Raw genomic sequence first — 26,236 nt, forward strand, 5'->3', positions numbered from 1 at the left:
CCCTTTCCTTTTTAACATTAGTATTTTTCTGGCTGCTCCAACTCTGTGCTTATAGAGCATATGTGTTGTGGAAATAGAAACTGTGACTTTGACTGTGTTTCCTGAAAGCATTGCAAGCCTAATTTGATCGTACAGACCATTTGTTGCAGTTGGTCTGGAATCAAGTAAGGCTTAAGATGCTTTTGGAAATGCAGCCCTGGTTATGATTTGATGATGAAATTACTAGTGACCTGATTCAGTGATGGCACCCATCATTATAAACTGATTATCCACATGTTTTATTAATTTTTCACTACAGTAGTTACTTCCAGCAATGTTTTAATGATCTGACAGTTTTAAAATCACACACAGACATCAAGAATCTACATATGAATCTCAACAATGGTGACAATCAAACAAATGCTTAATGTTGCAGTGCATGATGGGAGCCACCAATCAGAACGCATCAATGGCTCACATCATGCATTGCAGCATGAATAAATTATGCAGCTGAATTGTCCTGTAATTTTCATTGTTTGCTTTTATTTTGCTATTGTTTTGTTCTGACTTTAGTAGCTTGTTTTGTGATGTTCAGAGTTTATCTGTTTGTCACTAGTTTGTTTATTGTCACCATTGTTGAGATTCATATGCTGATTCTTGATGTCTGTGTGTTTTAACACAATAACTTCTTTGCACAAAGTATTTTCAAAATTTTTCATATTGCTGTTGGATCTCAAACTGTAGAATCTCAGAGCTACAATCACCAATACTAAAACGAGACATCAAGAATATAGTCAAAGATTTAGACTCTGAATGACATCAGTGAATCAGGACACTATATGATGATAATGTCATTATCAAAACATATTGTGAGCAAGTCATGTTTTCTCTTGCAGTAACAAATGTGCTTTATAAACACAATGATGGAACAGTCAGAGAAAAACTAATATTAGCAAAATGAAAAGGGTCAAGAGCCCAACTAAAGAAAACACCGACCACCATAATGGTAACTTGAAAAGAAAACTTCCATAAAACATTACCATCTAAACTTCTGTTGAATCTCAAGAACTTTTGTCGATGTATGACAGAAATAAAGTCAAACTGGTAATAATAAATGCAACAATGTGTAATGGCTCAAAGTCAGTTGTAGTTCTTGTGTTTCTCTTTTTTCTGTTATTGTTTTTTCTCTTTCCGTCAATGATTCTGCTTATTAACATCAGGTGTCACCACTAATGGCCAATCACTTAATTAATCACTTAATTATCTCATTAACTTCAACACTGCTTCAGTGTTAACTTAATTACCTCATTAACTTCAGCACTGCTTTAGTGTTAATTTTAACACTCTGTAGAGTGGGACCATATGTGCTCTGAGCAGTGTTGATTTAACACTGGGGTTTTTACTGTGTAGTAGCTGGGGGGGGGCAGGGAGACGCGAACCAGCGTCCTTGGTAGTAACCCCCAAAGCCGATCGAGGGAGCTGCGTCCGTGAACAATTTGATATCGAGGGGGAGAGAAATGAAGTCGTCGTAAAAAAAAGTTAAGCCGTTCCACTGGTTGAAGAAAGTTATCCATAATTTTAGCTCATTTTTGCACTCGCAAGAAAGAGTAATTCGGTCTTCCAGCGCATGAACGGAAGACGAAAGGGCGAGGAGATGCGCGTTGAAAGGGCGGCCTTGCGGAATAATGCGCATAGCATAGTTTAGGTGGCCAAGCAGCGAGAGGAGTTCGCGTTTGGAACAATTTGGGCAGTCTGTAAGATTGGACGCAATTAAAATTATTCTATAAATTTTTTCCTTAGGCAGTGAAGCCTGGAAATTGACTGAGTCCAGATTGATGCCCAAAAACTCGATGGATGTAGTTGGCCCCGTTGTTTTCTCCTGGGCTAACGGAATCCCTAGCTCGGCGAAAACTTTTTGCACCGTGAGGAGGTGAAATGATTAAAAAAAAATCATCGAGCAGATGGAGAAGGTAAGGAATTGCGTAATTGTTGGAAAGGATCCAACATATGGCTTCTGATAGAGTGTCGAAGATTTTGGGGCTGCTTTTGCAACCGAATGTCAAACGCACCGCAAAATAAAACTTTTTCCGCCAGTTCACGCCGAATAAATGCCACGAATCTGGGTGGATTGGCATTACTTTAAAAGCTGAAGTGATATCTACTTTTGCCAACCATGCGCCGCGACCAGCTATTTTGATCATAGTTATGGCTTGTTCGATGTCGTGGTAATTAAGAGAATACTCTTCGAGGGGGATAAGACTGTTAATGCTTGGATATGGAGATTCGTGAGGGGCTGAGAGATCTATTATCATGCACTTTTTCCCTGAACATTTTCTAGTAGCCACGCCAGTGGGGCTGATGCGAAAATTGTCGAACGGGGGGGCCTCGAAGGGGCCGATCATGAAACCTGATTTAATTTCCTTTTTTAATAGCTCGTCTACTACTTCTGGCTCTGCTAGAGAGGACTGAAGATTATCGCAGATGATGTTTTGCGTGGGCTGACATTCTACGCCGGGTTTAAAACCTTGTTCAAGACCAGACAGCAGGTAATTCGTAAAGTTGACATCAGGGTGATGGGATAATTCCTCAGCCAGACGGGAAACATTCACAGGAGTCGAAAGATAATTTTTTTCACTTTTATTTACAGCCTTTTGTACAGGACATACCACGCGGGCGTGGGCACCGCCACAATAATTGCAGACATGGAGATAGCGACAGCGTTGTCTTAGGCATTTTCCCTCGTTGAAATTATTGCAAACTTGCCTGTTGGAAGCGACGTATGGCGCTCTGTTCGAAAAATCTTTACCGACAGAGTGATCCTCTCTAGCAGGACGTGGAACATAACCTGTGGATTTGATAGGTTTCTGCTCTGAGCCGGGAGGAATCGAGGGATTAACTTGCGGGCATGCCGTGGTGGCATGGTTTACAGATCTGCAAATTGTGCAAGAGATGTTTCGGCACCCTAGAAAAACTCGGTTATGGAGATCAGAGTCCAACACTCCCCAATAAGGACACTGATTCCATTGGGAAATTCGGACGGCGCATTTACCAGAAAATAACTTATGGTAAATGTAAAAATGACTACCTCCATAAGACAGCGCGAGCTCCGCTATGATGGAAAGGTAATCGTTCAGCTCGCGCCGTCTATGGGGAAAAGCAGAGCATATTACTTCGGTATAGCGGTTGAAAGCGATGCAAAATTCGGCCAACGACAGTGTACGTGATGAAACTTGAGTATTATTTTTTAAAGTGACGGATATGTCGCCGCAGTCCACCTGGCGATTGGATTCTGACATGGGGAACATTGACAGGAGAGAGCCCAAGTCTACGTCCGCACCTGCGAGAATTTGAGCTCTTCGTCACAGGCGGAGGTTCTGCGGCGACGGCGTTTGAAGGGGCTGGTTGAGGAGTAGCTGAAAAGAGAGAGAATGGAGATCGAGCGAGGAGAGGGTTGATAGGAGGGAGGGCCGGTGCTAAAGCAGTTTGCGGAGGCATCCTCACGCAAATGTCAGCTCCTGGTACAGGTGGAGGAAAGAACAGAGGATAGTGAGGAAGGGGAAGAAATTGCGTCGGTGCTTGTCCGGCTAACGGAGGCATCCTCATGCTAGGGTGAGCACCTGGCGCTTGAAGAGAGGGAAAATTGAAAGAGGTAACATTAGGAGGGAGAGGGAACGTTTGAGGAGCTGATATGTAGTCTGTGTTGCAGAGATCTGGAGCGTACGGTGCCGCGGTGGGAGGGGCTGAGGAGAAGAGTTGACCTGGAAGAGGTTGAAGCCCTTCCGCTACTGGCTCTGGGGCGCGGCCCAGGCTGGCTGAAGGTCTGCGGCGACGTGGCGCGTGGGTGGGGCCCGGCACTGTTTGTGAGGAAGGTGAAGATGCTGGGGGGCGAGCGACCGGGGTCCGGCGGGCCTTGCTCGTTCGACCTGATGAAAAGGGAGCTGAAACAGAAGGGTGAGTAGATTGTAAAGATACATATAGATTAAATAAATCTGCTTCGTTCAATCTGCGAGAAAAGTTGACATCGGAGTTAATTAGAGCTTGTCTTAGCCCTTTAACGGTCCACTTCCCTATGGGAGGGATGTTTGGGTGGGCCGAAGAATGTGAAGACGCGGAGGAAGGTGGTGGATTCCTCGCCGGCGGTGGTGAGAGGAGTCCTCGGCGTCTTGGCGTGCGTGGAGGGGATCGAAGAAGCTGGCGTCCCCGGTTTGAGGAGGCTGGAGATGGAATGATCCTTGGATCCGCGGATTGCGATGGAGTCCCGTCCGTGACGAGAGAATCATCGTCAGAGGGGAAGAGCTGTAACTCAGACATGACGGCACAAGGGCGGAGTCAAATGCTGAGAAAATTGTCATGAGACAGGAGGTAAGGGAAGGCTTTATTTATACTGGTTTCTTCTTGTGCTGATTGGATGATTACCTGAACATGCTCCTCCCGAACTGTTGTCTGTATTTAAAGTGATCTTCAGCTTTGTAATATTCTATATGAGGAATATTTATTCAATAAAATAAAATAATAAAATGACTCATCTATGCGTGTCCTTGTTGTACGATAACCACAAAGTCAAAAATATGGTGGAGTTCATGTGAAACAAAGTTGCATTTTGGTGGCAGTGAAAACACTGTATTAAAAATTATCAAATGGATATTTTGTTTTCAGAACCACCAGCCTTTAACAGACTAACAAACTCATCAGGATGTCAACATGAACATAAACTGCAACTGCAGAAAACCATTTAGCCAACATTTCTGCCAGTGTTTGATTTTTTTTAAATGATCAAATTCACCAGTCAGTGTGACACACCGTCTTAATTAAAGCCAACAAACTTCCTGATAACAAGCTGTAGTGGGTTGAGTCTGTGAATTTATAAGCTCGACACAATCTGAGTTCACAGTGTTTCCGGGTCGAGAATGCTGTGCGCGACTGGCTGACGCTTCATACCTGGATGTGTTTTACTGCACTGTTCAGATTACTGCTCCGCTCGGATTTCTATATCACCATTGGGATTATTGTGCTGTTCAGATTACTCAAATTCAACTGTTGGTGCTTTGGACTTGACTGTTGTTACGTCCAGAGATGTAATTTTTATTGCGATGGTCCATCAGAAGAGCTGTGTGGTCTTTAAGTGTTTCTCCCCGTGTTTGCTCTTTGGCTCCTCCTACTCAATCCATCTGTGGATGATTTCCCTCAGCTGCACCTGCTTATCAGTCCAGAGCGAGACACAGAAGAGCTTGAGAAACGGAGTTTGAGAAACATTTCTCCAGAGCGCTGTCTGTGTCCTGTTTTTGCAGTCTAATATCGTGTTGTTGAATATGAGAACTGCTTAACTTTCCACTCTGTGGTATTGTATTATAACTTTTATTTAGTTATTGTTTTCTCCATTTTGGGGACAGGAAGGGAGCTAGTGTACAAATCTGTTTTTCTTTTTTTTTCTTTGGTAGTTTAGTCAGAGGTTAAAATTCTCCATTCAGATTGCTTTTTGTTTGTTATTTTGGCCTTGCCCTCTAGCCATTCCCCAATTTGTTACGTCCCGCGCGAGTCTAGGGGTATAAGACGGACCCAACACACTCAGACTACGTCTACATTAATCTGGATACATTTGAAAACGGCGTTTTCATTTATAAACGCTCTCCGTCCACACTAGCGTTTTCAGGCGTTTTCGGACGTTTCAGTGTGGATGAGAAACTTTTGAAAAACGCCTGAAAATGCTAAATTCACCTTACTGCTCATGCGTAAAACCCCACAAAAGATCACTAATATGATTCAGATGGAAAAATAAATAATGAAATTATTGCGCAATTCTTCTGACAGGATAATTTTATTTAGTAAAATATCTCACCATTCACTGATACGGTCCAGGTCGCATGCAGACACCATATGTTTGGTCTAAAGCGCAACTGCTCTCATATTGCTGCAGGACAGCAAATGTGAGTAAATTATGTCATCTTTGCAGGACTGTGATATGAAGAGTGTGCAAAGTAGAATATTTTTAACAACAGTGTGGAAGTGAATAGCACGTAACAGGCACAATACCAGTATAAACATGAATATCTATTGGTACAATATGCATCACATGACTAAATTTACGTCATCGTTTTTAAATACCACCGGTTTCACAGTCCACACTACAATGTGAAAACGGCTTTTTCAAATGTATCCACTTTGGAGTGAGTTTTCAAAAAGCTTCGTTTTCATTAATAAAAGCGCTGTCTCAGTGTGGACAGAAGGCCAAAACGGAGAGAAAAATATACGTTTTCAAACGAAAACATATTGGTGTGGACAAGGCCTCAAGATACGTCTACATTAATCCGGATACATTTGAAAACAGCGCATTCATTTAAAAACACTCTATGTGTCACGGAACGCACACGCAAACAGGTAAGATCCAAGTGCATTTATTTAAGGGTAATCCGTAATCTTAAGTCCAGGCAGGCAAAAGGTCAAAATCCATACAAGGCAATCCAAAAACAATAAACAAACAAGAAACAAACGTAACAGACTTCCAAAAGCAGTGTGACATTCAACAAGGACTCCATGACAATGACTGAACAAACAGGGTATAAATACACAGATAACAAGGTGAGGGGAAACAGCTGCGTGCAATGATCAATGATAAAACAGACAAGGATGATGGGAAATGTAGTTCATGAGTGAATGACACCATGGGGGAAGAGGACCTCTAGTGGTTACCCGGGGATACACAAAACCAGACACTGTGACACTCTGTCCACACTAGCGTTTTCAGGCATTTCAGCGTGGATGAGAAACTTTTGGAAAACGCTAAATTCACCTTTACTGCGCATGCATAAAAAATTACAATATCTCACTAAGACGATACAGATGGAAAATTAAATACTAAAGTTATTGCGCAATTCTTCTGACAGGATATTTTTATTTTGCAAAATATCTCAGCATTCACTGATGTGTCCAGGTCACACTCACTCACTATTATATGTTTGGTGTAAAACGCGACCGCTCTCATGTTTTACCACAGGACAGCAAATGCGAGTAAATGTGAGTCGTTTTTGCAGGACTGTGATATGAAGAGTGTGCAAAGTAACATTTTAGCAACAGTGTGGAAGTGAATAGCACATAACAGGTACAATACTGGTCTAAACATGAATATCTATTGGAAAAACATGCGTCACATGACTAAACATACCTCCTTAAATACCACCGGTTTCACAGTCCACACTAAAACGGCGTTTTCAAATGTATCCACATCTAAGTGCATTTTCAAAAAGCTTCGTTTTCATTAATAAAAACGCTGTCTCAGTGTGGATGGAAAGCCAAAACGTAGAGAAAAAGATGCATTTTCAAACTGAAACGTATTAGTGTGGACAAGGCCTTAAACTGCAAGGGTAAATGTTGGAGACACTAGGAACAATTAAATAAAAGTAATAATACAATACCACAAAGTAGAAAGTTAAGCAGTTCTCATATTCAACAACACGATTTTAAACTGCAGAGAAAGGACACAGACAGCGCTCTGGAGAAATGTTTCTAAACTCTGTTTCTCACGCTCTTCTGCTGTCTCGCTCTGGACTGATAAGCAGGTGCAGCTGAGGGACATCATCCACAGATGGATTGAGTAGGAGGAGCCAAAGAGCAAACACGGCGAGAAACACGTAAAGACCACACAGCTCTTCTGATGGACCATCACAATAAATAATACATCTCTGGGCGTAACATGCAAATGTGTAACGTGACACAGCAATCTTTTCTACATGATAGTTTTGCCATCGGGCTTCTGCGAGCTCTCTACCCTTCTGCATCTTCCACAACTTTCGCCTCATCAGATGGGTGAGTAACCGTTCTCTCTATCAGTTGCACTGATTGTTTAATGCTTGCTATCTTGTGTTTTCTCCCTCTTAGTTTGCTTTTTTTGTTTGTTGGTGATGTGACGCAGAGGGTCTGGCTAACGTGGTTTTCGCCAGTTATTGGCATTGCTCCGACGGTACAAACATGCCTCTAGCAAAAAAAATTCAGTTTATTTTCTTCCTTTTTTTGCCTCATTTTTTTGTCTGTAATCCGTAATGGTAATTGGATATTCACTGGCTCATCCAAGGGCCTTGAACTGCCGTCAGCGTCTTGATTCTTTGATGTTTGAAAACTGCCATAGACTAGGAATTCTCCATCATCCACGGTATATACATCGCTCACCGAGTCTCCATGAGTATCCACTGCTCCAAGCCTGATGTTCTTCCATGCATCTAGTCTAACTATATCATCCAGGCCTACCTCACCTTTGAATCCCTCACATCGTCACTTTGCTGTTCTGAACTGTCGATCTATCTCCGATAAAGCCCCTTATCTCAATGGATTTATCAACGACAACAAACTTAACATTTTTAATTTTGTATTTTGAGATTATTTGATGTTACTTATTAATATTTATGCAATATTTATAGTCCATTTTTGCCATTGAAATTAATTTAAAAAAAATCTTCTAATTTTTACAAATATTTCTTCAATTATTGCAGTATTTCTGATTAATATATAGACTAGGCCTTTTAAATCCATTTTTTTGAAGTCAGATTAGCGCCATCTGTTGATAAAAAAAATAAACATTACATGTTATTGCATGGGTTTACCACTAGATGCCTGTATAGCTCTCTATGGAGAGGCTTGTGAATTCTCTAGTTGTTTTTGGACCAAATTACTTACTTTTAAGATGTGGATTTGAATGTATTTTTTAGAAATTCTCAAATAAATAACTTTTTGCCAGGGTTTATAATTTTTTTTAAATAAATGAAAAAGTGTACATGTTTTTGCATTATTACTACAGTCAAACCTGAATACAGAGAAATCATTTTGTTACAGGTAACATTACAATTCAATAAAAAAAAAATGCAAACAATAAACAGTAATGTTTTATCACAGCTTATTATCATTTATATAATAATAATAATAATAATAATAATATATATATATATATATATATATATATATATATATATATATATATATATATATATATATATATATTTCACCCCTTCATTGCTGAGCACTTTTTTTTCTGCATCATGGCCGATTTGTAGAGATTTGTGTTTTTGTCAATTTCCCATTCATTTCCTATGGTCGGTCATTTTCGAAGAGCACAAGTGTGACTATTTTTTTTACGACCACTTAGCATGCTTGGATCATGACCTACATTTTTTTGTGTGTTCACATACCTAATGCCATAAAAGTCACCAAGTTTCGGAACATTCTGATGAAGCTGTGATTTTTAACAATTAAAAACAGAAAATGTTTCGGTCAGAAATGACCGAAGAGCACCTGGGGGCTAGACCACGACTGCATGGTAAAGGGGGTGGTCTCGCTGTCATCTATCGAGATCATTTCTGACTCACACAACTTGATTTTCATGACACTACTACATTTGATGGTTTTAGGGTTGACTCGCATGACGCTCTCATAATTATTTTGCTCACTCAGTGAACTGTTGACCCTTGCTTGTTCCTTGTCATCTCCTGTTCTCCTGCTTGGTGACTTTAATATTCATGTTGAAACAATGTGTTTGCTGTCCATAACATTGAAAGTTTTATAAGAATATGTAGAAGAATATATGTTATCTAAAAGTAATTTGGTTTAATATTAACTGACAGATGTTATACTGAGACTTATCTGCTCTTTTTTATGTAGATTAAGTAGTTTAGTTCATATAATAATAAACCTCAGTCTCCATATGTTTTATGATGTTATTTGCTATAAATGCAATACGTTGGCTGCTGTAACATTGTGAGATAGTAGTGGCTGTTTGTAGTTGTGGTGGGGCCTATTTGTTTGTACACATTATTACACTTATTACTGACCAGTTTGACTTAATTTTTGTTATACTTATACAGAAGTTATTATTGAGAAATAACAGAATTTTAGATGTTGACATTTAATTGAAAATGCTTGGTTTGATTGTTGATTATTTAAGTGTTTGCTTTTGTTGAACTCTTGGCCCTTGACTTTTTAACATCAGTTTATTTCTCTGATGGCTTTAACTGTTTTTTAAGTTACTTTTGTTATCACACACAGACAGATGATGACATAATCATCATAAAGTCTCTTCATTCACTGATCTCATTCAGAGTTTAATCCTGTATACCACCACTGTGAAACTATAGCAAGAGTTCCAAAAGCAATCAGTTACTATGAATATTTTTTTATTCTGGATGTAGAATCATACTGTAGTTTCACAGAGATACTATGATCAATATATAATATCATATAATCCAACATTAGACACAAGGAGGGTAAATTAGTGAATCAGACAAATGTATGAAGATTTTGACATCACCACAACAGCCAACAACACCTAATAAACTTCATCTTGCTTTTTCTTGCCATAACAAATGTGTTTTATAAACGAGAAAAACTAATGTTAATTGGTGTAGGGTCAAGAGCCCAACTAAAGCAAACACTAATCACCATAATGGTGACTACACCTATTTTGTTTTTTTAGAACTTCTGCTGAGATCTTTAGATATTTATTGTCTTTTACTTGCAGTTGATTTCAGGCTTTGTATCTGTGTTTCTTTTTCTGAGAGTGCATTGATTCAATGCCACTACCATTGATGTTTGGTTGAAATTTAAAAAAATTTCAACATTAATTGCAGGTGCAAATGTGATGTTGATTCAGTGCAATTAACGCTGACGCATTAACATCGATTTAACATTGTTTCGATGGTGGCTTGCTATCTGTGTTTTTAGTGCAAATGTAAATTATGACTATAAATATTAGTCTAAATATAATTGAAAGACATGTTCTGAGCTCTATGATGCACAATATAGGCACTAAAGGCCTGTTATAGGGAATAGGTGACTCCTGATGGCAGGATATATTTTAAATGTGTTTTTAAAAGAAAGAAAGACTAACTCAGGTTATATCCTCTGCTTATTATAGTGAAGAAATTAGACAAATTAGAACATGTTTCATTGATAAAGTCAAACAACATTAGAAATAAAAATTCACTAGAAAGCAAAACATTGCCTTTTAAAACTGATCTAAAAATACAAACACCTTTTACATATGGCAAGAGACAACACATAATTATGTTTCAGACCTCTGTGGACAAAACGTACAGTGATGTGTGTCCCTGTTGTATCTGTAACTATGACTGCAGGCAGAATCAGCATGAGGATTGGGCTTATACATGATAACGTAGTCTAGTGTTGTATCTGTAACTAGAACCTATTCTAGTGTTGTATCTGTAACTAGAACCTAGTCTAGTGTTGTATCTGTAACTAGAACCTAGTATAGTGTTGTATCTGTAACTAGAACCTAGTTTAGTGTTGTATCTGTAACTATAACCTAGTCTAGTGTTGTATCTGTAACTAGAACCTAGTTTATTGTTGTATCTGTAACTAGAACCTAGTCTAGTGTTGTATCTGTAACTATGAGTGCAGGCAGAATCAGCATGAGGATTGGGTAGTATAATGATAACAATGATAACCTAGTCTAGTGGGTTGAGTCTCTGAATCTATAAAATCTCTACACATTTCTACAGGTCTTCATTACTGTCCTCCTCGACACATGAGCAAGACGACAGCAGATTATTGAAAAAAAAAAAGAGAAGATATCTGGACCTGACAACTCAAAATACAGAAAGAAAATTATTTATGTAAAAAAAGTTGTATGAGAAAAGTGAGGGTAAGACTTTATTATTGAAATTAATATAAATATTAGATGCAGTCATGGGTTAAGTAGTATTAAATTATTAGATAATTCATAATATTTGTGTTTTAAAAACCTGATCTGTATGAACCGGAAATTGCATTTTAGTATGATACTAATAAAATCACTGTTAAAAAACGAAGTAAAAAAAAACAACTACTATATTTTACGAAGTTCCAATTAGGGCTTAAAATAGATTTAAGTACATTTAATTGTATATTATATATTTGTATCGCTGGGCATTGTTGGTGGCAACACCCCAGCAGAGTACGTCCCTGGATTTAAGGTCCAGGGCAGAGGCAAGGGATTCTGACCCCAACCCTTCAGTATTTTAGAGTTTAATAAATCAATTTCTGATTAAGTGATATTGAGATCTATTCACTGATCAACTGATCAATTCTGAAGTTTCACTAATATTTGACTGTATAAAGATTTTTGTTATACAGAAATAAAATGGCATGAGGGGAGTAAAGGGTGACTTAAATGCTATATTTTTGCATGACCTAACCATTTGCATATATTTGTTAGATTCCAGTCTTCTGTCAGCCTTTCTTAAGGACTCTTAAGTGTTCTCTGTTCTCATTGTTTCTGTGTTCATTGTGTCCTATGGCAATGGCTGTGTTTGTTTCCCTGTTGCACAGGTGTGTCTTGTTAACTTGTTAAAAGGTTAGTTCACCCAAAAATGAAAATTCTGTCAGTAATTACTCACCCATATGTTGTTCCAACCCCGCAAGACTTTCGTTCATCTTCGGAACACAAAATGTAAGATATTTTTGATTAAATCTGAGAGCTGGATCCCTCCTTCAAAGGCTTCTATGTAATTTAATTCTGCCGGCCCAGAAAAGTCGTTAAAACTTAACAGGGCTTAAATAGGCTCCCCTACCAAAGTTTTAAGACAAATACATTTACAAGAACTATACAGTAAATATTGTCTGATCTGCACTTCCTGAATGTGTTTCCAGCAGCAGTCGCTCTGATCCGACTCATTCCCCTTCAGTAAAGCTCAACCTTTGTCTGAGACACACCCTTGCAGTTCAATGACATCTTTCCTCATGTATTCCAGTGGATTGAGCTGCTGGATCTATAAAATCTGTACGAAGTTCTAGAGATCGTTATTGCCTCCTCATCTGAGCTTTTAACAACCCACAAAAAGAAGACAAAAGAGAAGATGCAAACACACAAAAAAACTCTCTCTGATCTCAGGAAAAATCTTCAAGATCTAAAAAAGTCATATGAAGAAATTGAAGGTAAGGAAAGACATGTACACATCTCACTGTCATATGATAATGTGTATATATAATTTACTGAATTTTGTGTGATACATCTATCTCCTGCTCCTATATTTGTGTTTAGAGTAATATTAATCTGTTACATATGATTTACAAACCAGGGGAAAAGAAGTTTAGCACAAGACTATCGTTCAAGTATAAGGATTTTAGTTAATACATACAAATATTTGTTTCTTTGGACCACAACTTGACTTGACTTGAGATGACAAGAAAACCAGTGAACACAAAAGATTTAAAGAGGATAGAAAGGAAGCTGTTTAAAGAAAGACACCTACAGGAATTACGTCAGAAAGGCATTGCCAGAACTTGAACTGCTTGAACTACTTCATAAAAAAAGTCCCACTGCTAAAATATTAAATGAGAAAACTTTACTGCTCATTGTTTGTATGGAAACATTTATATTAGCGCTAAAATGAACACAAATATAAGCTGCACTTTTCTGGAAAGTCTTGGCCATACACATCCACTATAAATGCAATGCTGAAATGTTTTATTGCGTTTACAATATATTTCCCTTTCGATACGGTACACTTGCACTGCATCAGTGTTTTCTGATGCTTATGGGGAGAACATAGGTTTTCTTAGAATAATGAAGCCTGATTTGGTTCACGTCAGTGTATCTTCACAGACAAATGGATTTTCAAAGAGCAAATTTTCCCATCTAAAAGATCAAATTCAAGCGATGTTTGATGCAAAATGTCATGCCACGAGTGTGGCTTCCCTGCACCCCTTGGATGAGCACACAGAGGGCATCGCTTGACAAGGACGTGTCAAAATGGAGTTCCTAGAACTAAAATCGTTCCTAGTTCCTGCGGTGCGAACACGCCAACATCCGGGTACTTTAGCCAGTAGTTCTAGGAACTGTGAAAAGGTTCCTCCGGTCGGAAAGCGGCTAATACCTCCGCGATATCCTCCAGATCGAGGCAAAAGGGGTTACATTATGCAGTGGAGGGATATATTCAAAATATAAAAATACCCAATGAAGGAGACACAACTACTATCGAGGCTAATGCTTACCGGTCTCAAGCGAAATCTGAGAAACCCCATGACAATCGCAAAAAAAATCTAATACCCACGCAAACGACATAAACACACTTGCAGACGGCATCTTGGAAGTTTGTGATCAACCAGTATCCGTAGGCATCGTAGAACTCTTCTTCTGTCTTGATTTTCTCCAATTTTTTGCAGACAATCGCAGTTATCTGAGCTGTTAGCTATATTTTGCTTATTTCTATTAGCAAATTTGATTTAATTTTTTTTGTTCCAGTTCAGCCCATGTGCTTTGTTCTTGGGGAAGGGAAACAACTAACGTTAGGGTTGCCAAATGTCCCGTATTTTGGGCATAATTTATTTGTCATAATTAATAATGCATAATTTATATCTCCCTTGTTTTTTTGACTGCAAACTGCAAAGCTGATCTAACCACTGACTGATACAGCAGCAGTGCTGATCACGACACCTGTTATCATCCTATCAATAATAATAATATATAATACATTATGATATAATATATCATTTTTTAGGGACAAATCATTGTTTGATTTACACGGGACTTTCAATGTCAGCATTTTGATTTCGGCAAATCAGTTTAGGCGAATGCAAACAACGTGATTATTGATTCCAACATCCACCCACACAAGAAAACGTGCAACCTACCTGAGGGAATAATACGCTGATTTACTGCTTAATAAATATTTCTGATTGTTATCAATGTAGAAAACTGTTTTTTTTTTTGGGGGGGGGGGGGGATTATTTGATGAATAGAAAGTTTCAGAGTTTTCTGAAATAGAAAGCTTTTCTAACGTTATAAATGTCTATACTGTCACTTTTGATCAATTGAATGCATCCTTGCCTATTACTTTTCTTCATTTCTTAAAAAATCTTACTGACCCCAAATTACTTTTACCGGTTCTTTGTGGCAAGCTTTATGCGTGTGGTTGTGCGCTTGAGTGCGGCTATATTACGTAAACGCTCATTATCCTGTAGGCTATATAGTCTATTTAAGTAATTCAAATAATATAAAGGGGCGATTTGTCCACTAATGGCTTAAATGAATAACTATAGTCGACTAGAAAATGTTTTTTTTGTCGGAGGCAGCCCTTATTCCACATATTTACAAACGCCATGGGCGCACCGCTTCACCATCTTGCTTGGAGAATGTTTGTCGGACCTGCTCACATAGTAACGGTTGCTATGATGTGTGATTGGACAATAGCCGTTTTGGGGGAGGGGCAGGCGAGAGGTCAATTCCGTTAAGAAGGGACCTACTTTCCCAGGCATGAGGGTCAATCTGGCATCCGTGACCCGAGTTGTGGAGCCTCCATCTATGGCCTCTTGACGGGAAATGTCATGTCTTTCCCAAGAGGTCCAAAAATGGTCTATATTCTCCAGCTGGTGTTCAGCTCGGGACGTAGACCCCTTTTCTTGTGAGATCCCTCATGTACTTGCATTCCTACAGGAGCTGTTGGACAGCGGACGCACCCCATCCATGCTCAAGGTATACGCACCAGCTATCACAGCATACTATGTTCCTATTGCTGGCAAGTCAGTTGGGAAATACGACCTGGTGGTCAGATTTCTCAGAGGAGGTTTAACTTCCTGGCCCCAACACAGTCTCGTAAAAGACCCAAAACTCCACTTATATGACATATTTTAAGTCCCTGTCTCTCTAGGAGCCTGCCATGGGGCCTTTGGCATCAAGCACCCCGGAATACGGACTTGCAGGATGGCCTTCCGTTCTGCACTAACACACACAGCAAAATCCCCAGAGTTAAATTAACTCTGTTCAGAGAACATTTGGTCCCTCTCTAAAGAGAGTTAAAATAACTCTGAATCAGAGTTAAAGTTAATGAGATACTTAAGTGATTAATTAAGTGATGATTGGAGATTAATGATGAACACCTGGGCCCAGTTTTTCAAAAGTAATCCAGTGGGATTTCGGATCACGGATTGGATCAAATCTTGGAAATGGGTTTTTCAAAAGCAAAAGAGGGATTCTGAACTAAGATCAGATCATGTAATCCGATCTTAAATTTGATCTGGATCAAACCTGCCCTTTGGGTTTTTCAGAACTTTGAACTCGGTTTGGGATCTATTTGATCCAAAAAAAAAACAGGATTATCCTGATCCCATCAGAAGGGTGGATTCAGTTGTGATTTTTTGAACCAAATAAAACCAGAGAGTTTTTTTTTTAAGTGAATGATCACAAAATCAATGTCTACTGATGATATATACATTTCTTCATATTTGAAGCATATATGAAGCATGTCACATCTAATGAGATATGGTAAAACAACAAAATCTACAATTTAACATTATAACAAAATAAGGAAAGTAAAATGTTTCTGTTTATTACAGTGTTTCTGTTTCTTAAAATTAAAATAAACAATGGTTATTTGTGGCCACCGGTATTTTGCCAACTGTTGTTCTTTGCTAAGCCAGTAGGCCACACTGTTGGTTCCATTTAAGGCTCTAGTAAACAGGATTTGGTAATCCTGAAATTTGGTATTTGGATCACAGTGATCCAATCCAAGGTTCCTTTAAAAAACTGGCATAAAAGTAAAATGGATCAGGTGATCCTGGATAGCAAAACATGGGATTTCCAAATCCGGATCAATTTGATCCAGATTACATTTTTTGAAAAACTGGGCCCTGCTGTCAACAAGATCTCAGCAGAGGAGGATTAAACAACTCCATAAACAGCATTACCAGCTTCACTTATTACTAACCAGACTGACTGTATTTCTGTCAGACGTCTACAGAAGGTCTTATTGAGAATTAACAGAGGTTTAGATGTTGACGATTTATTGAAAATGTATGATCACCATTATGGTGATGAGTGTTTCCTTTAGTTGGGCAGTTTGACTCTTTTTGCAAGTTTATGGTTTTTGTAACAGTTTTTTACCAAAACATGTAATTTGTTATAAAGAAAACCAAAAACAAAGATGATCAGGTGAAAGTTTTTAACAACATATAGTAGAAACATGCACTTATCTCATGACTGTCTAAAAGAGATTTATTTGATGTTAATAGATTATATTCAGTAACAATACTCTCTAGCCACAGATCGGACATTCTGAATTTAGATTTTTAAAATACATTATAGGGATTTTTTTTTTTTTTTTAGACAAAGACATCAAGAATCAGCATATGAATCTCAACAATGGTGACATGCTTCATGCTGCAATGCATGCTGGGAGCCACAATAGTATAAAACTCATGGCTCCCAGGATGCATTGCGGCATGCAACATGTCACCATTGTTGAGATTCATATGCTGATTCTTGATGTCTGTGTCTTAGGAAAAAAAAAAATCCCCTATTATGTATTTAAAAAATTAAAAATGTCCAATCTGTGGCAAGAGAGTATTATTAATGAATATAATTTATTAACATCATATGACCACTTTTGGACAGTGATGATATAAGTGCATCATTCTACTTTTTGTTGTTGAAAACTAGATCACCTGAACATCTTTGCGTCTGGCATTCTTTGCAACAAATTATGTGTTTTGGTAAAAACTATTACAAAAAAACACAAACTCACAAAAAAATAAGCTAAGAGTCAAACTTCCCAACTAAAGGAAACACTCATCTCCATTATGGTGACCAACCATTTTCAATAAATCGTCAACATCTAAACCTCTGTTAATTCTCAATACGAACTTCTGTAAACATATGACAGAAATAAAGTCAATCTGGTCAGTAATAAGTGAAGCTGGTAATGCTGTTTGTGGAGTTGTTTAATCCTCCTTGAGAGATTTAATGTCTTATTTTGTCTTCAGTTGATTTCATCTGTGGCTGGAAGTCAGTTGTAGTTCTTGTGTTTCTCTTTTTTCTTTTCTTGTTTCTCTTTCCTTCAGTGATTCTGCTTGTTGACAGCAGGTGTTCATCATTAATGCCCAATCATCACTTAATTAATCACTTAAGTATCTCATTAACTTGAACTCTGTTTCAGAGTTATTTTAACTCTCTGTAGAGAGGGACCAAATGTTCTCTGAGCAGAGTTAATTTAACTCTGGGGATTTTGCTGTGCAGCGTTTTGCAGTATGTTCCTCATAAGCATCAGAAAACATTGATGCAATGCGAGTGAATCGTATTGTAGGGACAATTTCCAGTTACTAATTACTAACTAGGGAACGATAACTGGAACGAGCATTGTGTAGCTTGCTGTGCTACTGATTCTACGAGAGTCGACGCTGCCACTCCTCGGTCGAAAAATTCGGACTAAAATGGCTTTTAGAGCAACTCAAATAGGCAGTTGGCCCCGTCCATTTTGATGGGAAGAAAAGCTATTTGTCTGTGCAGGTGCAAAGACATGAACAGGCTTCAGTATTCTAAGAAAAACAGGAGTTTTCCCCATAAGCATCAGAAAACACTGATGCAATGCTCATTCCCGTCATCTCAGAGAACCAAGATTACAGTACGTTAGTAACCGAAGCTATTTTACACTGAGGATATAAAATGTCATGCTTTTCCAGAGCCTGAGAAACAACAGTCATGGGAGATTATTACGTATGAATTGCAAGACATTCTGAAGAAATACTCCTTAGACTTTTCAAAAGAACAAATGAAGGTAAACTAATTACTCATTTAACATTTCTGCTTATGTTGAGTCACGAAATGCATAGAATGTTGCGATGAACTGGTGCGTTTTGTATCCAGTAGATCTTCAATGACCCCATTCATGGTCACATTGCACTGCACCCTCTGCTGGTGAAGATCACAGATACACCTCAGTTTCAGAGACTCCGACACATCAAACAACTTGGAGGAACATATCTGGTGTATCCGGGAGCTTCTCACAATCGCTTTGAACACTCACTTGGGTGAAATATTATTATATTCTGATCAAATTTTTAGGATTGTTTAAGTAATCATGTTTAAATTAATAATGTGAGAGATTTAAAGTTAATATACAAATAATCTGACTACATTTAAACGTTCACATTCACTCAAGGTCCCGGAAGGCACCACTGTCTTCCCGCGATCGCTCATCTGCCTTCTCTGCCTTTCCTCCCCTCGACGGGGAAGCTGCCAAAGGGGTTCCCCCAGTCGAACATTCTGTTGCAATGCAACTGTGTCCTCAGAGCGCTTCTTCTCACGGTGACCCTAAGCACCCTTCCAAAGCCTGTATATTTTCGGCCATTCTCGTGGCGAAATCCTACAGAGCCGCGGGACAAGCAGCCGCCTCACTGCATGCCATGGCCACTCTGCAGGTCTACCAGGCCCAGATGCTCAGGGACATGCACGAGGGTAGAACTGACCCAGGGCTCTTCGATGAGCTGCGTGCCGCAACTCACCTCACCCTCCGAGCAACGAAAGTGACCGCACGCTCCCTGGGTCAGGTGATGGCCACTAACATGGTCCAGGAGAATCATCTGTGGCTGAAACTGGCCGATATGCGGGATGCTGAGCGGACCCGGTTCCTCGACACAGCAGCAGCGATCGACCTGAAGGACGCCTACTTCCATGTCTCCATTCTACCTCAACACAGACTGTTCCTACGATTTGCTTTCGAGGGGCAGGCATACCAGTATGCGGTTCTCCCATTCGGGCTAGCCCTGTCTCCTCGCATCTTCACGAAGGTCGTCGAGGCAGCCCTTGTTCCTCTACGGGAACACAGGGTTCGCATCCTGAACTGTCTTGACTACTGGCTGATCCTAGCTCACTTCTCGAGACCAGGTTTGCGAACACATGGACCTAGTGCTCTGGCACCTAGCTCGTCTGGGCCTTCGGGTCAATTGGGAGAAGAGCAAACTCTGCCCCGTGCAGAGGATCTCTTTTCTCAGTATGGAAATCGACCAATTCTAGGGCAAGAGTGCGGTTCCACTGAAACTATTTCAGAGGCTCCTGGGGCATATGGCAGCCGCAGCAATGCCACTCGGATTGCTTCATATGAGACCGCTTCAGTACTGGCTTCGCGATCGAATCCCGAGGTGGGCATGGCAACACGGCACGCTCCGAGTCCCAGTGACTCCAGCCTGCCATCAGACCTTCACCCCGTGGACAAACCTCAGCTTTCTACGGGCCGGAGTGCCCTTAGAACGAGTTTCCAGGCATGTTGTTGTATTGACAGGTGCCTCCACCACGGGCTGGGGCGCCATGTGCAATGGACATGCTACCACGGGCTCCTGGACAGGACCCCGGCGTCTTTGGCATGTCAATTGCCTCGAGTTGCTGGCTGTATGTCTCACCCAGACCTGGTTCTCCGAACTTGTACTCCTTGCGACAGCACCTCCCTGGCCCATTCCCCTATGGCACCCTCATCCCGATCTTTGGAACCTCCAGGTGTGGCTCCTGGACGGGACGAGGCAGGTTTGAGTACCCTACCACCAGCGGTGGTGGCTACCATCACTTCCGCTAGAGCATCGGCCACAAGACATGCATATGCATTGAAGTGGAGCCTCTTCGTCAACTGGTGTCCTTCTCACCAAGAAGACCTCCGGAGTTGCCCGATCAGTGTCGTGCTTTCCTTCCTGCAAAAAGGGTTGGAGCGAAGGCTGTCTCCCTCCACCCTGAAAGTGTATGTTGCCACCATTGCCGCACATCACAATCCAGTCAAAGTTAAGTCCGTTGGAAAGCACAACCTGATCATCAGGTTCGGCGAGCGAGGAGACAAAATCCTCCTCGCCCTCCTCTCGTTCCCTCTTGGGACCTCTCAGTGGTGCTAACTGCCCTGCAGAATGCTCCCTTTGAGCCTCTGCAATCAGTGGAGCTTAAGGTCCTGTCAATGAAGACAGCGCTCCTGGTTGCATTGGCCTCCATCAAGAGGGTAGGGTAGTTGACGAAGCGTGCCTGGAATTCGGGCCGGCTAATTTCCCAAGGTTCTCACCATACCCTTTCGAGACCAGGTGGTGAACCTGCAAGCGCTGCCATCGGAGGAGGCAGACCCAACCTTGGCACTGCTCTGTCCAGTACGTGCCCTCCATGCTTACATAGCCAGAACACAGTGTTTCAGGACCTCAGACCAGCTCTTTGCCTGTCATGGTGGGAAGCTGAAGGGAAAGGCTCTCTCCAAGCAAAGGTTGCTCACTGGATAGTGGACGCCATTGCTTTGGCATACCAGCAGCAAGGTCGACCGTGCCTCCTTGGTGTGACGGCCCACTCCACCCGGAGTGTGGCCTCCTCTGGGCTCTAGCGCATGGCGCCTCGCTGACAGACATCTGCAGAGTTGCAGGCTGGGCGACACCTAACACATTCATAACGACCCCCACATGTGTATTTCCACTGTAAGCCTCTCTGAGCATGTGTCTTTCCCTTGGCAAGCCATCTTGCCACCCCTGGGGTTGAAATATTCCACCTGTGATTCTCCATATGCAGCCCCTCCGGGTCATATGTGTATTCTTAAGTCCCCCCCCCACACACACACACACACACACACACACACACACACTTTGGGCTGGCACTGATTGCATATTTCCGCTGAGATATGCTTCCCAGTGTACCTTGGTATTCCTGTGTTAAGTAGGAGTCCTTCGTCCGTGCCAGTCTCACGACAGGGATCTCAAACTTACGCAGGGCACTGGAAGACAGCTGAGAGGTGGCGTAATTAGACTGGGAACCCCCATTTCATTGTCACTGACGTAACTCATAGCGACCACGAAAGGGATCATCTCGGTTCCCGCTGTACCGCTGGTAACGCCTGAGTTCAGTCTCGGCTCCTCAGCGAGAAAACATACTCTATATCTCGAAGGTGATACGCTTTCTATGCAAAACCCCCATTTCGTCATCACTAATGTAACGTCTCCGTTCCCACTCAGGGAACGAGGGTTACATACGTAACTGAGACGTTCTCTGATGTTGTTGATGTTTTTACATGGCATGCAAGGAAACTTGCTATTCGGTGTTCTTGGTATAAACTGTGGTGTTGTTTGTGTGTGTGTGTGTGTGTTAGAGTGGCGTATTTAGCTGGTTGTTTGGTCAAGACTCTTCATGACAATCAGCCAGAGCTCAAAATCACCAAACAGGATTTCCTGTGTGTTCAGATCGCTGGACTGTGTCACGACTTGGGTGAGTATCACTAATGCACATGGAAAGTGAAAATAATCCACTATTCAGTGTTTTTTGTATTTGTCATGGAGTCTAAACTCAACCAAACCCTTGTCAAATCGAGCATTGATTTATGATAACCATACCTAGAATTATCCAGTTTCTCTTTATTTTTTAGGTCATGGTCCATTTTCCCATGTATTTGATGGTCTGGTTATTCCTAAAGCAAAACAAAAGAAAATAGACAGAGGTAAGTTTTTGTGGACATGCACATTTCTTACTCATGTTATTGTTACATTTGGACATGGAGAACTCAAGCCATGTAAGTCTGGGAAATTAACCTGAAAGAGTTTGTTAATGTGCATAACATGACTTACAATCCACATAAGACCTGTGTTTTTTTCTTAGGCTTGCCTGATGACATCCCTGAGAAGTGGAAGGTGAGAATGAACACATTGCTCACACACACTCTGAGCTGTTAGTTTCTGTAATGTATGTATTTATGATTTCATCTGTCTTTGTGTCTTTACTGCAGCATGAGCAGATGTCAGTGCTGATGTTTGATGACATTGTGAAGAGTTTGAAGACTGAGAATGAGAATGTGTTGAAAGAGCACGGACTGGATGATAAAGACGTCACCTTCATTAAAGAGTTAATCGAAGGGGCTGAAGATTCAGTTGCTGAGGTTCATACTGATACTTCATCTGTTATTGATGTGTTAGCATGAATGAAGCCTCATTTACATACAGCCTTTACTTTTATTTTCAGTGGAAATACGAGGGCAGAGCTGAAGACAAATCCTTCCTGTATGAGATTGTGGCAAACAAACAGAACGGCATTGATGTGGACAAATGGGACTATTTTGCACGGTACATATTATTAGGCATTTTGCACAGATGGGACTATGATGTAGAATCTATTATAACTTTGAGCCAAATTATCCTCTCATTTACATATACTTTTTATGTTTATATTTAATGTTTATTTCTCAGAGACTGTCATCACCTCGGCATTCGAAACAGCTTTGACCATCAGCGTCTGCTGAAGTTCGCTCGAGTCTGTGAAGTGAACGGGAGAAATCACATCTGCTTTAGAGACAAGGTGCCTACAGTTATCTACAATTTAATCTACTCTGTTTTATATTTATATTCTCTGCTTAAAACTTCAGGTAAAAAGTGGCATTAGCTGTTGAATGTGAACACTGCACTATGGGAACTGGATCTGTGACTCTGGTGTTTGTATGTCTAACAGGAGGCAGATAATGTTTATGACATGTTTCGCACTCGATACACTCTCCATCGCCAGGCCTACCAGCACAAGATCTGCAACATCATTGAAGAGATGTGAGTCTCTCTGTTTGCAGTGAATATGAGATTTCACAGTATTTAACCTGCTGTATGACTTATTCTTCTAACACAAATTCAGCATTAGACTGTGATTCTTCAAATGTTGAAACACTAACTCAAATGTGTTAGGTTTGCAGAAGCGCTCGTACTAGCTGATCGTGATCTTCATGAAGAGAAACCTGAAGATATGCTGAAGATTTCTGAAGCCATAAAGACAGCAGAGGAATACAGCAAACTCACAGGTCAGCTCAAAGAACAGGTGAAAAACATGTAAACTCAAAGCTAAAAGAGCTAAAGATATACAGGATTTCCATAAACCAGGATAAACATATTCTCTTTTGAGACATGTGGTTGTGTGTCTCAGGACATGTGAAATAACATGTATAATAATGAATCTTCTGTTGTTGTGTCAGATGAGATCTTTGAGCAGATCTCGTCCTCCACTGCTCCAAACCTGCAGAAATCCAGAGACATCCTGGACAAGATCGTCAGGAGAAAACTGCCAAAGTTTGTGGGAGAAGCTCATCTGACTGAGGAACACAAGTCAAAGGTTGAACAGAAACTGAAAAACACTGATTTACTGTTTGATTAACCTTATAAAACTAACAAACCCTCTCAAATCAGAAAATCCAGGAAATTCTGATGAAATCATGGAAAGCTGCAGTGCAGAAGTACAAACCCACTGACCCGACTGTTTCTCTGAACGCTGAAGAATTACCAGTTTATGTAAGTTATATCTTATTTCAGAGCAGATTTACATACTTACACCAGATAACATGTGTTTAGTGACTAAGATGCATGTTTTTACACTGAAATAAAACAGAATTGTTTAGTGAATCTCATGTTCTCACAAGCTCAGGTGGTTGATCTGGATCACGGCATGAAGGACAAAAACCCCATTGAATCCGTTTATTTCTACAGCAAGAGGAATCCCAACCAAGCTTCAACCATTAAAGATTATCAGGTATTTATGACATTCAAACTTTTTTATTTCAGATCTTAAAGATTATCAGGTACTCATGACACTCAAAACTGTTTTATTTCAGTTCTTAAAGATTATCAGGTATTCATGACACTCAAACTGCTTTATTTCAGATCATTGCATAATCTTTCTAAATTTGTGCCATTTATTCCTTTATAATGTTCTTTTGTTAAACCAATTGGACTGGAGCTTGAACTGTGTCTTGTTCGGCTCAGTGAAGTTTACAGTGTACTTCGTTTACTCTATGATTGAGTATCTTTATAAAACTCATTGTGTGTGATATTTGTCTTGTGTTGACAGTTGTCCAGTTTCCTGCCAAAGAAGTTTAATGAAGAGCTTGTCAGAGTTTATTACAGAAGAACTGATGATCAGACAGTTGAAGATAAGATGGAGGAGAAGAAGAAGGTGGAAGAGGCTGAGAAGTGCTTTAAGAAGTGGTGTAAAGACAATTTTGGACTCCGTGTATGATTTATAATATCTAAAGTTTATGGCTGCAGAGTCGGTTTGTTTAATGAATGAACTACTGAGACACTTTATCATCAAGGAGGTGAAAGATCATTCATGTCTGTGCTATTAAAGAAACATACAGATTATGAAAGTATAATGGAAAATGTTTTAAAATCAAGGCATGTTAATTATATAATGGGAATTGCATTTTTATTCAGTCAGAGGAAGAACTTGTCATTGATTTATAATGTGTGAAGCAAAGCCAATCACTGCTTTTAAAAAAACAGGGCCAGTTTAATAAGAGCTGGTTATCTGGGAAATGTGGGTCAAATTCATCTCATGCAATTTCAAGGGGAAATGAGTGTGAATTATGAAAACAAATATATGCTTTTTAACTTAACTTTTATCACACATCAAAATTCCATCTATAGTTGAACAGTGATTCACTCTCTATTATTTAATAAATGTAATTTTGTTCAATCTTGTTGATATTTCTGCTGCACAAATATCCTCTTTTTACCATGAATGAAAAATAAATGTCAAAAAAAAAAAAAGTCACATTAAAGGACAATATGAGCAATTAATCTGCATATTAACAAAAACTAAATTCATTCATATTTTCTATTTATATATTTTTTAAACATTGTCGAGTTGTTTCTACATGCAGCAACATGTAATCAATAAATAAAATATTATGAATAAATGTATATTATTTTTAGACGGCATGCACTAAATAAACATTCATTCATAGTTTTTTGGTTAGTTCTCTTAAAATTTCAAGCATTTACGTTTAAATTTTAAACACAATTTCTCTACTTTTATTATGAAAATAGTATAAATGCAGATTTTATGACAATTTGAACTTATAAAAGTTGAAAAGTAATTTAAATTATTTAAAACTGTAAAATTATGACTTTATTATAGAGATATTATAGTTTTCATTAATATTTTGAATTTGTTTTTATTTTTATAATTCCAGTTTTCCTTTTAATTTTAGTTAAAAGTTTTAGTAATTTTACATTTTTGACATTTTAGTATTATGTTTTTGTTTGTTTAAGTTTTTTTGTTTTAGTTTGAGATATTTAGTACATCAAGTTAAAATAAATGAAAATGAGAAATTCAGCCTTTGGCAACTAGCTAAAATAAAATAAGATTTTGTATATTTTACTTCAGATAATGTTTATTTTAATTCATGTACAGAAAATGTTTGTTCATGGTTTTAGTTTTAGGGAACTATAATAACCCTTGGCCAGTAGTAACACCTCAAATGCACTCTTTTATTTATACACTCATGTTCATTTTAACATAAAAAGTTGATGAACATGTTCTATTTTAGAGTTTTCTCTTCATTAATAAGCACTTGTCATGTTTGCAGTTGTGGTATTTGTGTGCTGTTTTGGCAGTATTTCCACAGATGATCAGATGAATTATTGTGTGATTTCCTCCAGAGACCAGCAGAGGACTTGACTACTCTGTGCTTTCATTCCCCTGATTCATTCTTTCACATCAGTTTCAGTTCAGTTTGCATGTGCTGGTTAA

At 39.5% G+C, this 26,236-nt stretch overlaps 1 protein-coding gene across 1 annotated transcript; it reads left to right on the forward strand.

The window, feature by feature from the left end:
- The first annotated feature begins 7,650 nt into the window (after positions 1-7,650).
- On the forward strand, positions 7,651-25,362 carry LOC311078207 (deoxynucleoside triphosphate triphosphohydrolase SAMHD1-like). The gene is made up of 16 exons (XM_084106923.1): positions 7,651-7,779; positions 12,610-12,891; positions 18,412-18,506; positions 18,599-18,759; positions 21,828-21,943; positions 22,101-22,172; positions 22,331-22,362; positions 22,458-22,607; positions 22,691-22,791; positions 22,915-23,023; positions 23,174-23,265; positions 23,398-23,510; positions 23,682-23,818; positions 23,902-23,994; positions 24,128-24,232; positions 24,551-25,362. Exons 2-16 carry the CDS (start codon positions 12,813-12,815, stop codon positions 24,716-24,718), a joined length of 1,623 nt encoding a protein of 540 aa, XP_083963049.1. The 5' UTR covers positions 7,651-7,779; positions 12,610-12,812; the 3' UTR covers positions 24,719-25,362.
- Positions 25,363-26,236: the final 874 nt, after the last annotated feature.

Source organism: Abramis brama, assembly GCF_963993115.1.
Source record: "Abramis brama genome assembly, chromosome: 2".
NCBI lineage: Eukaryota > Metazoa > Chordata > Actinopteri > Cypriniformes > Leuciscidae > Abramis > Abramis brama.